Source organism: Lepisma saccharinum, chromosome 8 (assembly GCF_977018435.1).
Source record: "Lepisma saccharinum chromosome 8, izLepSacc3.1, whole genome shotgun sequence".
Classification (NCBI taxonomy): Eukaryota; Metazoa; Arthropoda; class Insecta; order Zygentoma; family Lepismatidae; genus Lepisma; species Lepisma saccharinum.
The window spans coordinates 80,459,905-80,474,698 of record NC_139236.1 but is presented as its reverse complement, the minus strand read 5'-3'; the positions used below and the strand labels follow the sequence as shown (position 1 = coordinate 80,474,698).

Sequence of the window (14,794 nt, the reverse complement as noted above, 5' to 3'; positions counted from 1 at the left end):
TAAAATATAATTATTTTTATACAGGAGAATTAACAGGAATGATACAGAGAGAGAGAGAGAGAGAGAGAGAGAGAGAAGGAGAAAAAGAATGAACAAAACGAATGAAAATATACTAGAGAAAGGGAAAGCAAGAGGTAGAATAAGAAATGAAAAGAAACTAGAGAGAGAGAGAAAGAGTGGAAGAGGAAGAAGAATAAATGAAAAGAAACTCGAGAGGGAGAGAGAGAGAAAGAAGGGAAGAGGAAGGAGAAGAAATGAAAAGAAACTCGAGAGGGGGAGAGAAAGAGAGAGAGAGAGAGAAGCGAAGAGGAAGAAGAAGGAATGAAAAGAAATTCAAGAGGGAGAGAGATTGAGAAAGAAGGGAAGAGGAAGAAGAAGAAATGAGAAGAAACTCGAGATAGAGAGAGAGAGAAATAAAGAAGGAAAGAGGAAGAAGAAGAAATGAAAAGAAATTCGAGAGAGAGAGAGAAAGAAAGAGTGATAGAGGAAGAAGAAGAAATGAAAAGAAACTCGAGAGGGAGAGAGAGAGGAAAAGAAGGGAAGAGGAAGGAGAAGAAATGAAAAGAAACTCGAGAGGGAGAGAGATAGAGAAAGAAGGGAAGAGGAAGAAATGAAAAGAAACTCGAGAGAAAGAGAGAGAGAGAGAGAGAGAAGCGAAGAGGAAGAAGAAGGAATGAAAATAAATTCGAGAGGGAGATAGATTGAGAAAGAAGGGAAGAGGAAGAAGAAGAAATGAGAAGAAACTCGAGATAGAGAGATAGAGAGAGAAAGAAGGGAAGAGAAAGAAGAAGAAATGAAAAGAAACTCGAGATAGAGAGAGAGAGAGAGAGAGAGAGAGAGAGAGAAAGAAAGAGTGAAAGAGGAAGAAGAAGAAATGAAAAGAAACTCGAGAGGGAGAGAGAGAGGAAAAGAAGGGAAGAGGAAGGAGAAGAAATGAAAAGAAACTCGAGAGGGAGAGAGAGAGAGAAAGAAGGGAAGAGGAAGAAAGTAAAAGAAACTCGAGAGGAAGAGAGAGAGAGAGAGAGAGAGAAAGAAGGGAAGAGGAAGAAGAAATGAAAATAAACTCGAGAGGGAGAGAGAGAGAGGAAAAGAAGGGAAGAGGAAGAAGAAGAAATAAAAAGAAACTCGAGAGGGGGAGAGAGAGAGAAAGGAGGGAAGAGGAAGAAGAATAAATGAAAAGAAACTCGAGAGGGAGAGAGAGAGAAAGAAGGGAAGAGGAAGGAGAAGAAATGAAAAGAAACTTGAGAGGGGGAGAGAAAGAGAGAGAGAGAGAGAGAGAAGCGAAGAGGAAGAAGAAGGAATGAAAAGAAATTCGAGAGGGAGAGAGATTGAGAAAGAAGGGAAGAGGAAGAAGAAGAAATGAAAAGAAACTCGAGAGGGAGGGAGAGAGAGAGAAAGAAGTAAAGAGGAAGAAGAATAAAAAGAAGTACGAGAGTGAAAGAACGAACGAAAGAGAGAATGATAGACAACGGGAGAGGGAAAAGTAGTCATACAAATGGTCGACAAAGAATAAAGAGAGAGGGGGAATAAGTAAGAAGAAATAGTATCAAAGACATAGGAAGAAAGACAAGAATGTAAAGAACGAAACACAAAAGAAAAGAAACACGAAAACCAGAATAAAGATGGAAATGGAATACAAGGAAAAAGGTCTAAACATGGATATCTCGTAGAAAGGAATCGGGCAAGATTGGATTGATTGATTAATTGATTTGGTTTATTATACTTCCCTTTTTTTCCACTTTTGGCTAATTGCGAGGATGGGAATGAGTGATGATATAATGAACTTAATGAATGGACACTGACAAACATCCATGCACAGGCCGAGATTCGAACCCGGGACCCCTAGAAGAGTGGATTTCATAAGCGCCGTAGAAAAGATCTGAAGAGATGAGGTTAGAAATGGAGGAAAGTATAAGAAAGATAATAGAAGGAACTAGAATGGTAGAGTTCCGTGAGCAGATTATGGAAACACGACCCTAGAAAATTGGCATGAGCAAAGAATGAATTGAACAGGAATGGACAAAGTAATAAACGATATAGTAACAATAAGATTGACAATGGATATAATTCTGGGTGTTAATAGAAAATTTTCTAAATAAAATCAAAATCGGAATTGGGTCCTGAACAGTAATATACAGATATCTGATACGTTTAAAATGCATTTTGAGTTCTAAGTTCGAAACAATTATTGCAGATATCCAGTGTAATTGAATGACTGGAACAAACAAACAATATCGTGTTTTATTGCTTTTATTTCGAAGAACAAAAAGTTGTGAATATAGTAAATAAGTTTTACTTAAGAAACGTCTGGTTCATCAAGAGTATTTATAACACACAAGGGAATATTAAGATCGAAGGGAAGAGTATAGGAAAGAAAGGGATATGGAAGAGGAGACAGGAAAAAGGGGGGGGAAAGGTTGGAAATTAAATTTCAGGAAGTAAGTGAGTAATAATGAAGAAGAAGAAAATGAACGAGAAGACAGAGAAAGACAGAAGAAGAACACAGGACAAGAAGAGCAGAAAGGGATACAGAAAGAAGGATAAGAAATAAAAGCACTAGGAAATAAGGAAAATGACATACGAAAAGGAGAGAAATAAATTGTTGAAGTAACCGATAAAAAAGGAAGGGAGGTGATATATTTTAGTAGAAAAGAAACAGTACCTTTTATCCATTATTCAAAAAGAGGGCTGAGGAGGACCTCCATTGGCCATTCCTGCAGGATCCAAAGGATACAATGGACAACAATAGGAAAAGAAGAAAATGTTGAACATGGAAAGGTTCACTGAAGGAACCACTATATTCAGTTGAAACAAGGCAAGATAAGAACATAAGTATTCGTCAATTACACAAGCTAAAGCAATATTTATTTTCCAATAAAAAAACGGTTGCTTGCAATCCAGAGGAATGAACATTCAAGGACCTTGGCAACAATAGCATTATGAATTAGCTAGGAAAAGGCACGTATGTTTACCAACAGGAAAGACCAGTGTCTGGTGGTGACAGTCACCCTCTATTGTCTCAGTACACGTGCCCTCCCAGCACAAAAAGCTTTCTGCGATTAATTTTATCAGAGAAAAAGAACCATTGCCCGTAAATGAATCGTCAAATTGCACAGTCCAAACCTCACACACAGCTAACTGGTTGTAGTTGGAAGTGGATTCCAAGATGAAGTTTGGGTGTTTCTTGTGGATTGGTCTCCTGGTTCAGGTGAGTCAGGGTTTGCTTTTCATTCTTGCTGTTTTCTACATCACTAGTTTAATTGTGGCGAATGGGCTGAGTGTCGATTGGATGAAACTGATCAGAAGTGATTGAGCAATTCATGCTCTGGCCGGGATCTGAAGCGACTGTTACCATGAAATATTACTAAAGGTGTGTTAAAATCACTTTCACGGTATTGCAACTTCTTTCCGTGCCCACACCACTCTTCGGACTTAGGTAGCCCGTGTTTTACCACCGGAATTTGAACAATGCAGGAGTGAAAGACATACAAATACTGTTACTATGAAAGCTATCAAGAAGATTTTGAACCCACTCACGCTTCAGGCAAAATTCGCTTTTCATGTATAGAATCCGTGATAATTGGTGCAGAAGAGAGGAATGCCTATAATCTGTTTAATTTATGGGATTAATTACTTCTGTTTAAAATCAATAAAAACTTACTTATAAGAGGGAAATACCCATTACATTTTTCTAGACCACACGTTAACTGAGTTAGTTTCAGTTTCAATTGGTGTTTTAAGTCCACTTTATGCACAGTAAGACTAATTGGGACTGAACCTACAGTTTAAAGTGGGATCCGAAGCACCATGTTTCTCCATCGTATATCGAAGCCGGGACTCCTTGATTACAAGACAACGACGTTACCACCGCTCCATCGGTGAGGCCCTGACAACTAAGTTAGAAGTGAAAAATCCCGATCGTGTTTTCTAAACCCACTGCGATCGAGTTAATTCCCATGATCTCTTCTTAGAACCCACGACAACATGGAGGCACACAGTGGTTCGGATCCAACTTTAAACTGTAGGTCCAGTCCCAATTAGCCTTACTGTCCATAAAGTAGACTTAAAAACACCAAATCAACAAACTTGGTTTGACGTGTGGAATCTCTATCGTCTGTTTTCTTGAAACCATGACAACTTACATTGAACCCATGATAACTAAATTAGAAGAGGAAAAGTCTCATCGTCTCTATCTTACAATCCATTATAACTGAATTAGAAAAAAGGAATTCAAAACGTCCCTTCTCTAGAACCCATCATAACTGGGTTAGAAGAGGGGAATTCCCACCATCGCTCATCTAGAACGCTTCATAGGTGAGTTAGAAGAGGAGAATTCCACCATCTCTCCTCTAGAACCCTTCATAAGTGAAAAGAGGGGAATTCCCACCATCCCTTCTCCAGAACACCCCATAACTGGGTTAGAAAAGGGAAATTCCCACCATTCCTCAAGAACCCCTCATAACTGAGCTAGAAGAGTGGAATTCCCACCATCTCTCCTCTAGAACCCTTCATAACTGAGAAAAGGGGAATTCGCATCATTCCTCCTCTAGAACCCTTAATAACTAAGAAGAGGGGAATTCCCACCATCCGTCCACTGGAACCCATCATAACTGGGTTAGAAGAGGGGATTTCCCACCATCGCTCCTCTAAAACCCATCATAACTGTGTTAGAAGAGGAGAATTCCCACCATCCCTCCTCTAGAACCCTTCATAAGTGAAAAGAGGGGTATTCCCACCATCCCTTCTCCAGAACACCCCATAACTGGGTTATAAAAGGGAAATTCCCACCATTCCTCAAGAACCCATCATAACTGAGCTAGAAGAGTAAAATTCCCACCATCCCTTCTCTAGAACCCTTCATAACTGAGTTAAAAGAGAGGAATGCCTACCATTCCTTCTCTAGAACCTTTCATAACTGAGTGAAGAGGCGATTTTCCACAGTCTTTTTTATAGACACACGACAATTTAGTTACAAACTGGGAATTCTCATAATCTCTTTTGTAGAACCCATCATAATTGAGTTAAATGTTAGGGATGCCCATCTTTCATCTCTTTTTCTTTCTATAACCTACGAGGGTTGAGGTAAAAGACAGTGATTCTAGTCATTTCTTTTCTAGAGCCCTTTATTCTTGCAGTAAAAGGGAGGAATTCTCATGACCTCTTATTTGGAACCCTTTACGATTGACTTGGAGGAGAAACGTTCCATCATTTTTTCTTTCTTAGCGATTGAGTAATAAAATTGTGATTGAGTTTGATGAGGGGTATTCTATAACCAACTATGATGGAATTAGACGAGAGAATCCCATCATGCTATTACTATGTTTATTTGGCCTAATCATGCTCTTCTATAATTTTAGGTTCGGGCGTTGTATGTAGTCGAGAGACCTAAACCTGAGGAACATGACCCACAACTGGACAAACGCTCCCGTTTTAGCTCGATGTATGGAACTCGCAAGGACAAGAATTATGGTAAGTGTTTTAGATTATATGGAAAAAGTACTATGAAATCCTGTCTGTCAAAAAGTTAATCTTTCGTAGATAGTCATATTTGTATGTCTTTCTTTACACCGTTGCTTAAATAACCTTTGAATCTGTGTGCTCTAGAGCCCAATGTAAAGCTATAATACTCTAAAGTTCCTGCTAGTTTTTTTCCAATCTGCTTGTTCCTGACTCATTTCTGCTATGTTTTCAGGGAAGTAATGAAAGTGGGATAGTCAAAAGAGCAGTTTTATGTTGTAGCAATAAACATTTTGAACTTTAAATGTTTTCCAGGTATAGTCTTGTTCCAAGGTTGGGTTCAGTGCGGGTGTTAAATCGTTTATATATGCATATATGCAGAGACGTCTGAACTTCTTCATAAAAAAGTTCAAAACTACACAGAGAAATCTAAATGCATCAAATTATGATTGACGAATTTATGATGCGTCAACTGACACGCTTAGACGTGAAACTTTTGTTTTCTTTGAAATGAACGGGTCTAATCTTCTCCACTGATGTATTTTTAGCATCACACGGAACAGCAGCTGATAAAAGCACCCTTTGTGCAATTTAAGGTGTTACTAGAGTCGACATATTTGTGTCAATTAGAACACTTTTGTTTCTGCGTGTACGAAATATAAGAAAACTTCTGCCATTTTCCGGTTCGGTGAGTTCCAACACATGTAAAAAAAAACTAAAATTTTAAAAACAACTTGTCCCACGCAGACCACTGTAATACAGCACGGATTCAAGGCATTGCATTGAACGACTACGCTCTTCTTGCAGATATGAATTGGCTGAAGCATGATGAAGACGAATATCCAAGGAGAAGCAAGTCACTTTCCTCCCAACAGATTAAGAGCCTCTACAACATCCTGGCGAGCAAGTACACGCTACCAGAGAACACACACTTTCTAGATGACAGCCTTCTGAGCTCCCAACTACACGACAGCTATGGTTACAACGACAAGATCTCCAGGTCCAGAAATAACTTCCAGATGCCATCACTCAATCGGATCAAAAGGGACGTTGGTGACCCTAAGTCATCAGACCACTCAGCTCCTCATCACGACCTTAGCTCATTATTTTATTCCGAACCTGTCCACGGGGCGCCTACGAGTAGAGCTTATGGCAATAAGCCACGTAGGAGCTACATCTCGTATTCAGTGAAGAAAAGTCGCCCTTCGAGCTTCTTGGGTCCAAATGGATTAGGCAGTGCAGGTTCAGTGTACAAAAGTAAGTACGGAAGTGTGTACTGGATCCCTCAAAGGAATGGTTCGGGACTTGGAACCGATAGAGGAACTTTCAACGCTGGTTGGGGAGACAAACATCCTGTGAATGTAGTTCATAGTATTGGAGCTGGAATTCATTCAGAAGTCGACGCTGGGAATAGTGAAACATTGGAAGACGAGGGCGAAGAATCGGGAACTTCTGGATCAACCTTGGTTGGTGGAGGAAGCTCGTTCTCTGAAAAATCTGAACCAGGTAAAGTAATGTTTAAATTACTTCCATTACATAGTTACTAGCAAGACCTCTCCGGGTTTAAAATGCCGCTCACTTATAATAACTTTCACTATTATTTTATACTGATTTTATACGTTCAGCAGCATGTTCAAGAGAAGTGGCGAGCTGAGTCTCAGTTGTCTAAGCACACAATGCATGGAAATCTTTAATATGATACAGAGTGTCCCAAAATAATGTTTACACTCTTTGAACTTTAATAACATAGAAACTATTAAATATGACTTAACTGAACTTTTTTCATTTCAAACTGCAATGTTTATGTTCAGCATGTGTGAGAGCATATAGGCCTTCTTTTGTTTTTAGTCCCGTCACAGCCTGCCAAGCTGTAGTCATTAGTGTACACAAAATGGCAGAGGTGAGAAAGTTTTCTTTCGAGAAACGTAAGAAGAGTCGAATATCCATCCAGATCTCCTGATTTAACACAGTTACATTACTACCTGTGGGGAACTGTGATGAATGCTGTGTACGCCACAAAGCCATCTAGACACTGAGTGACGTGGAACATGGCCGTAGGCAGGAAACATTTTCGGGGGGGTTCACTCATAATTGCTCCCATGTGTGTCGCAAGAAATTTGAATTACAGAAACAATAACAATAATAATTATTAAATAATAATAATTAAAATTTCATAATAATTAACTAATTTATTCCAAACGTATTATTATTATTGCTGTCCTTATATCCTTGATGGGATTTTTCTACTCCGTATCAATCCCTAAAGTTTAAAGAGTTTTCCCCTGTGCATAGCACCACGCCATGAAGGCGTATAGGGGGTGTGGGGATAACGCCCCACACTTCCTTGATCCGGTCGTGAGTGGGGTGATGTGATCAGCATCACGCCCCTGACCGCCTTTACCCCCCAGGGTTTCCCCCAGGTACCCATGTTATTCGACGCTGGGTGGACGCCGGGGCCGCTTCCATCGTTAGAAAAGATTGTTATTTATTTTTATTAAAGTCTCTCTGAACGCTTCACGTTGACCAGGGCATTCACTTGTTTTTCTCAGTTGTCTCAACCTCTGAGGCATGTTTACAATGCATTGTGTTGTGCCATGCAAACCTCCTGAGCATTCAGGAAACAGGTAATACTTCTGGTTATAGAGTCAGCGGTTTGCATGGTAGCAATTGAATAACACAATTCGGCATAGAGGAAGAGCTCGATGGCCTAGTAATATAGAGGTGAGACAAGCTGAGAGGGGACTGACTTTTGGGGATTGAGTGGAGAGAGAAGAGGTGCTCAGCAAGGCAGTAGGTCAGAAGTGGAACGACGCTCTGGTCGACGAATTGGAGAAGCTTACAGAGGACTTCGCTTATTTGATTCAGCTAAAGACTTCAGATAGACAGGTAATTATCCTAACACCCAGCCATGATTCAGGTTCAACGGTTCACAAAACCCAACGAGTGACCATTGTCTTTTCTGTAGTTTAGTTCCTTAGTGTGATTTTGTACCTTTCGCATTGCCAAGCGTTAACTCGTCATGCCAATGACGAGTGGTCTCATCAAGAGGATGAATGATGAGTTATTTACATCACCCATTCATTAATTGGTTAACAGTTTAGGTATTCATAAGATCCCACGAACTTTAAGGTTCGTTACGACTCTATCCATCAGAGGTGTGAATATGCAGCACGAATGTTTCTATTATTATTATTTTTTACGTTTCATGCAGTGTGTACTGAAATGCACAGTTATATTTTGTTATTAAATTTTAGATGCCTTCAAGAAAAAGCTTTAAAAGTAAGAGAGAGAAATTTTAGTCATAAAGTTTATGTTCTTTGACCATTCACATAAAACTTAATTTGTGGAATTTTGAAAACTGTGGAACCAGTTACTCTTTGGATTAAATGGTGAAACATAACCTGGTGCAGGTATTGTCACCTCAATTTTTCGATCTAACGTCGTTTTCCTTTGGTTATTCTGTTCGAATACTAACTAACTGGACTTTATTGCCATTATTAACAATAAAACTAACAAACGTTCTGCTATTTTGTAACTTGCAATAAACGCTGGCAATTCGGGGGGAGGGGATGGGTTCTATGGACCAGATCGGTCCCACTTTACGACACTCATATTGTTTCGTATACGTAGCAATCAGCATTAAATAGGACCACTATGCACTATACAAGTATGTGTTTTATGGGACCGCATATAGGTTAAATGTATATACTATATCGACCGCTGGGTGAAGGATAGTGAATGTAACGCGCTACAAAGCTGGATATCCTAGGTTATCAAGGGGGATTTAAACCCTTATCGAACAGGGATATAAAAAGTTAGAACGGGAATTTTGGTAAAAAATAAAACATTCAAATGCTGACTAAGGCAAATTTATTGTACAAAAAAATATACACTAATAACGTAACGTTTCCACTCACTAACAGGGTGTTCTTCAGACAATGATTCACGATAAATTGAAAGAGATCTTTGTCTGAAGAAGACCCTGTTTGCAGGGTTGTTAAAGGTCCAGGAATTTTAATTAAATTCAATTCCGGTCCAGTTGAGAAAATCAGCAAGCGTAAATGGGTTCTGGACCGTAAAGAACCTTTTTGTCTGTAAGGTATTTTAATTCGGTCCAGGAACCTTTTTCCTCGATCAATTTAAATACAGTCCAGGAACCTATTTTCTGAATGAATTTAAATACGGTCCGGGAAATTTTTTTCCGAACCAATTTAAATTCGGTCCGTGAACCTTTATTCCAGGATCAATTTAAATACGATCCAGGAACCTTTTTTCCGAATCAGTTTAAATAGGGTCCAAGTTCCGACCTAACGATAAACAATTATCCACTTGTGAGCATGAAAGACTAATCCAGGTACTGGCTGCCTCGAGAATCTAAGGTACAAGGTAGAAATGGGCGAAACGCAAACATTGCAGTCACGTTGCCCCTCTCTATGTAGCCCCATTCTATCGCGCGCGTTCCTTCACTTGGTTGTAGCAGCACTGCCCCTGTTGTGATATCTGCTCGGAACACAGCGTTTTGATTTATTCCCTGCGCTACGTTTTCTACAACCGCAGTGTGACATTCTACGTACTCGCGGACATTTTTAGAAGGCAACTTTTGATCGGCCAACCCTGATATAGGAATTGTAAATAAATTCAATCCCGGACTGGGAGAGAAAATCAGCAAACGTAAATAAGTTCCAGACAGTGTATACCTACCCTTTTCATATTTAGAGCATTTCAATTCGGTCCAGGAACCTTTTTCCGGGTCAATTTAAATACGGCCCAGGAACTTTTTTTCAATATAACAATACAGAACTTGGACCGAATTTAAATTGTGCGAGAAAAAAGCGTTCCGGTCCTGCAGCGGAACCCCATAGAACCCATTAGAATTTATGGGTTCATGTACGTACCTTTAACAACCCTGCCTGTTAGAGGGTGGAAACGTTACGTTTTAAGTGTATATTTTTCTATACAATAAATTTGCCTTGGTTAGCATTTGAATGTTTTATAAACATGGAAACGAGGCTTAACAGTGCTACCATTGGGAATTTTGGGACAATCAGAAGGAAATTTCCAGTCTGATCCAGCAACAGCACTGGAAACAGGACAGCAGAAGTGAAAATGAAGCGGTCGCAGGTGAGCTGCTAGAATTAAGCTCGTTTCGAAAAATTTCAGAATTCAAAATGTTTGAATTCTAGCTCGATCATTTCAGCATCATTGTTTTATATTTGTGAAACTGCGAGTACATTTTTGAAAGTGTGTTACAAATTTTGGTTTCTGAACTTCCATTAATCCAACATGCCAGAAGTTTCGGGGGGGGGGGGGTGAACCCTAAAACCGCTCTCTAAATACGGCCATGACGTGGGACATGGAATTGAGACAACCTACGCTTCCCTTCCCGCAGAAACCGTATCTGCTGTTTATAGATCTGTTCAGATTGCACATAATGTGTTACTGCCAATGGTGGTCATTTTGAACATCTGTAACTTTAAGGTATGAGACACGAAAAAAAAGTTCGTGCTTGCTGTTACCAGTGTTCCTGTTTATGACATTCAAAGAGTGTAAACACTATATTGGGACACTCTGTATATAGACAGCCATTAAAACACTAAGTGACGCATACGTCAATTATGGGAAAATAATTATTATTTTCTTTCACTTCAGATCCAAGAAATGTAATATAAGCTTAGTTGAGCGCTCTCGTGTAAAGTAAATACTTCTCCTATATGAAGAAATTAGAATGTAGAAATGCTCATGAATGTCGTCGCAGAGCAAGCTGTCCTTTTTCCCACAATTGACGCATGCGCAGCATTCACCGCATGCGTTCACGAGACGCCTCTGTGTGAGTGGAAGGCTGGATTACAGGCTGTGGGCGTTCGATCCCGCAGAAAAGCCATTTTCCTTGAAAGGCCATACGCTCCTCAACCAATGCCCCAAACCACTCTGCTGACGAGCTCTCTCCATTGAAACTGTGGGTGTGATTGTCCGGTGCCGTTCCGAACCATGGGTTTCCGGAGGAGATAGGCCCCACACTTTCACAATCTCATGTATTAGTCCAGGAGTCATGCGTTCGATTCCCGGTGGAGGCACATAGTGGATCGGATCCCACTCTAAACTGTAGGTCCAGTCCCGATTAGCCTTACTGTGCATAAAGTGGACTTAAAACAGCAATTCAATCAATCACTCAATCATCTATTAGTAGGAGTGATGTGATCAGCTCCACGCTCCAGCCGCTTTTATCATTCTAGGTTGTCTCTAGGTAACCCTCATACGTACCGGGTGGCCAGAATTAAAGTTACCCAACTCAGAGCCCTCTGTAGCCTGTTTGAGGCATCGTAGAACTCTGAAATTTGGTGAATCCACTATGCAGACCATGGGGAAGAGGATGGCGATAAAACAAATAGTTCAATTTTCCGCCACCAGGTTGAAATGAGGTGCTGTACTTCCATGATGGGTTGTAATAATGACGTAAACTGCTCCAATTGGTTATGGATTTGCCTTTACCTTGCAATCTTGCTATAAACGAGAGATTATTATCTCGCAACTTCCAGCAACTAACAAATGTCTTTCTAATTAATAACTAAGCTAAATCACTTAACGTGAGGCTGAACAAAAGTTCGGAAGTGATCACCCTGGCATTAAATAAGAAAGAACGTGCATTGCTGATGAAGTTGTTTTATCACAACGGTAGTAATAGTGCAGCTGCACTGCGAGGTTATCTTCATTACAACCCATCATGGAAGTACAGCGCCACATTTCAACCTGGTGGCGGAAAATTGAACTTTTATTTTTCTTATCGCCATCCTCTTCCCCATGGTCTGCATAGTGGATTCACTAAATTTCAGAGTTCTACGATGCCTCAAACAGACTACGGAGGGCTCTGAGTTGGGTAACTTTAATTCTGGTTACCCGGTATATTGGTGTGTGTAAGGATTTATTGCCTATTGCTAGGGAGCAAAAGTTGATGACCTAAAAAATATAGGTATATGACCTATAGAATGTCCTAAAAAATGGGGAAAAAATGGCGTACAAAATGCAAAAAATGACCATTAAATTTGTTAGTTTCAGGTTAAAAATTGAAATGGAAAGGAAATTAAACAAAATTCAATCTTGCTTTAAAAAAAAACACCAAATGATACTATTACATACACATTCAATTAAAATATGCAACGAGGATTTCCACAACCGAATAATTTTAAAACAATTTTATGAAAAAGTGGTATAGGAAAATGAATTGGTGTAAAGTGCATTAATTTCCCGCATCTTTGCCTGGTGATGTAGTGTGGTGTGTTTCTGTGGCACAGTAAAGAAAAATAAATCATGCGAGATATATATATAGGCCTATGTTCACCTTGGTGAAAAGACTCAAGAATATTACCAAAATGAAAGAAGTGACAAAATATGACGAAACAATACAGCGAATATTGCGAAAAATGACGGGAAAATGCCGAAAATCAGGGAAAATGACCTAAAACCTGAAAATTAGCAAAAAAAATGCACTTTAAAATTACCTTTTTTGGGTTCTAGACTAAGTGTAATATTGTGTATATTTAATGGGCATCGTGTCTGAGATGTCAGAAAAAAGATTACATTTCATCAACTTCCGCTCCTTAGTTATTGCGTATAACCCCACATCCCCTGTACGCCTTCATGCTTTTTTTTTACTTTTACTTCAATTATTCAATTCAATTGTGTATGTGATCGTTATATGATTTTTTCATATCTTAAAATATCCTGCTGTTCCTTAAAATTGATACGATACCATCCATATTTCAGGACGGATTTTCAACGTACTTTCAAACGGTCAACATTTGACGAAACTCAAGATTCCATATGCAGGTACGTAAAATATTTGAGGGGGTTCTGTGCACTAACGAAACGTAGCATAATTGCAAATTTAGACTTAGTAGAAATAAAAAGGGAAGTAAAGGCCAACGTCACTATTAATTTCTAAATGGTTTTACTAAAGAGCACTTTTTTGCCGTAATTCAACCTCTTTGGTTTGGTTTTTCTTTTGAAATCCACCTTCACGCACAGATAGGCTAATTTGGACTGGGCCTACAGTTTAAAGTGGGATCCGAACCACTATGTGCCTCCACCGGGTATCGAGCTCATTACAAGCCGACGGCGTTGTCACTAACCCAGCCGGGAGGGCCAAATTTCACGTTGTCTGAAAATTATAGCGTTTTTGCCTGAATTTCAGCTTTTTCTGCCTGAAATTAACACTGTTTCTGCCTGAAATTAACACTGTTTTCTCTTTTTTCCTGAATTTTACCTGTTTTCCCCTCAGACTAAGGTCGCTTCTTACTTGAATTTCTACTGTTTCTGACTGAACCTAACACTGTTTTTTTGTCTGAATTTCACCTGTTTTGTCTGAAACTACGCTCTTTTTGGCAGATTTTCACCTGCTTTTTCCTGAAACTAACTGTTTTTTTTTTTTAACCTCAATTTCACCTGTTTTCGCCTGAAACTGTTTTGGCGCCAAAAACGGGACAGGGTTACCAACTGCAATTGGTAGATACAATATATAAGACCTTTATAATAATAACCTGTAATAAACCTATGCGTTTCTTTGTTATATTACAGACCCATCTGACTACATGGGAAACGAATATAATGATTTGGACTACTATGATTACGAAGGGGCCCCAGGCGTGGACTACAGTTCCTACTACGCGCCCCTATATGGAGAGCCGTATGTGTTCAGAGAAGGAACACCGGGAAGGTACCTTAAAACTGCAAAACGGATGAAACAGGGCGCTCTGCTTGACATAGGAGACAAGTTAGGCACAGTGACTCGAACCCGCCCCTTCCTGTTTCCAGGAAGATGGAAGAAAGGTTACAGAACTGGATATGTTTTGTAGTCTACCAGGATGATCTTTGTGTTAATTTACTGAAAATTTAAATATTCCGTTAAATTCTCATAAAGAAATTTTACAATAGTATGATCTGTAAAGTTATTTTGTTAAGAGAATTCAGTAAAAGTTGTTAAAAATTAAAGTTTATGTGGGAAATGGATAGGTATATTCCTATTTCTGTTTATATGAAGTTAATAAATTATTTTGCAAAAGAAAGAACACTGTAATTTGATAAAAGATAAATATGTTCGCTGTGTATCGCAACGTTCCACATTTTGAATATGCATGTAGGTGTACGCCTCCACACATTCTCGATCCCTGTCAACGTGAAATCCGTGCAATCTGCACCGCGCTCCTGCCGCCTTTATTCTCGGCATACTTGACAATTTGTTGGCGTATCTTTCTACGAAGGCACGGATCTTATGTTCGAGTCCTGGGTAAGAGAAATTCTCGAACGTACATTGCTAATCATGGTAAATAAGACACTACCATGC

At 39.4% G+C, this 14,794-nt stretch overlaps 1 protein-coding gene across 1 annotated transcript; it reads left to right on the top strand.

The window, feature by feature from the left end:
• Window positions 1-3,071: 3,071 nt before the first annotated feature.
• LOC145991576 (uncharacterized) lies at window positions 3,072-14,385 on the top strand. The gene is made up of 5 exons (XM_083127621.1): window positions 3,072-3,208; window positions 5,358-5,469; window positions 6,265-6,963; window positions 13,219-13,281; window positions 14,029-14,385. The coding sequence occupies exons 1-5, from the start codon at window positions 3,167-3,169 to the stop codon at window positions 14,304-14,306; spliced, it is 1,194 nt and encodes a 397-aa protein (XP_082983747.1). The 5' UTR covers window positions 3,072-3,166; the 3' UTR covers window positions 14,307-14,385.
• The last annotated feature ends 409 nt before the right edge of the window (window positions 14,386-14,794 follow it).

What these genes read in the sequence shown, in the direction of transcription:
- LOC145991576 (XM_083127621.1), top strand. Translation starts at nt 3,167, where the DNA reads ATGAAGTTTGGGTGTTTCTTGTGGATTGGTCTCCTGGTTCAG. An exon ending in GGATTGGTCTCCTGGTTCAG is followed by an intron (nt 3,209 to 5,357) that starts GTGAGTCAGGGT and finishes CTATAATTTTAG; the next exon opens with GTTCGGGCGTTGTATGTAGT. An exon ending in CTCTGAAAAATCTGAACCAG is followed by an intron (nt 6,964 to 13,218) that starts GTAAAGTAATGT and finishes TCCATATTTCAG; the next exon opens with GACGGATTTTCAACGTACTT.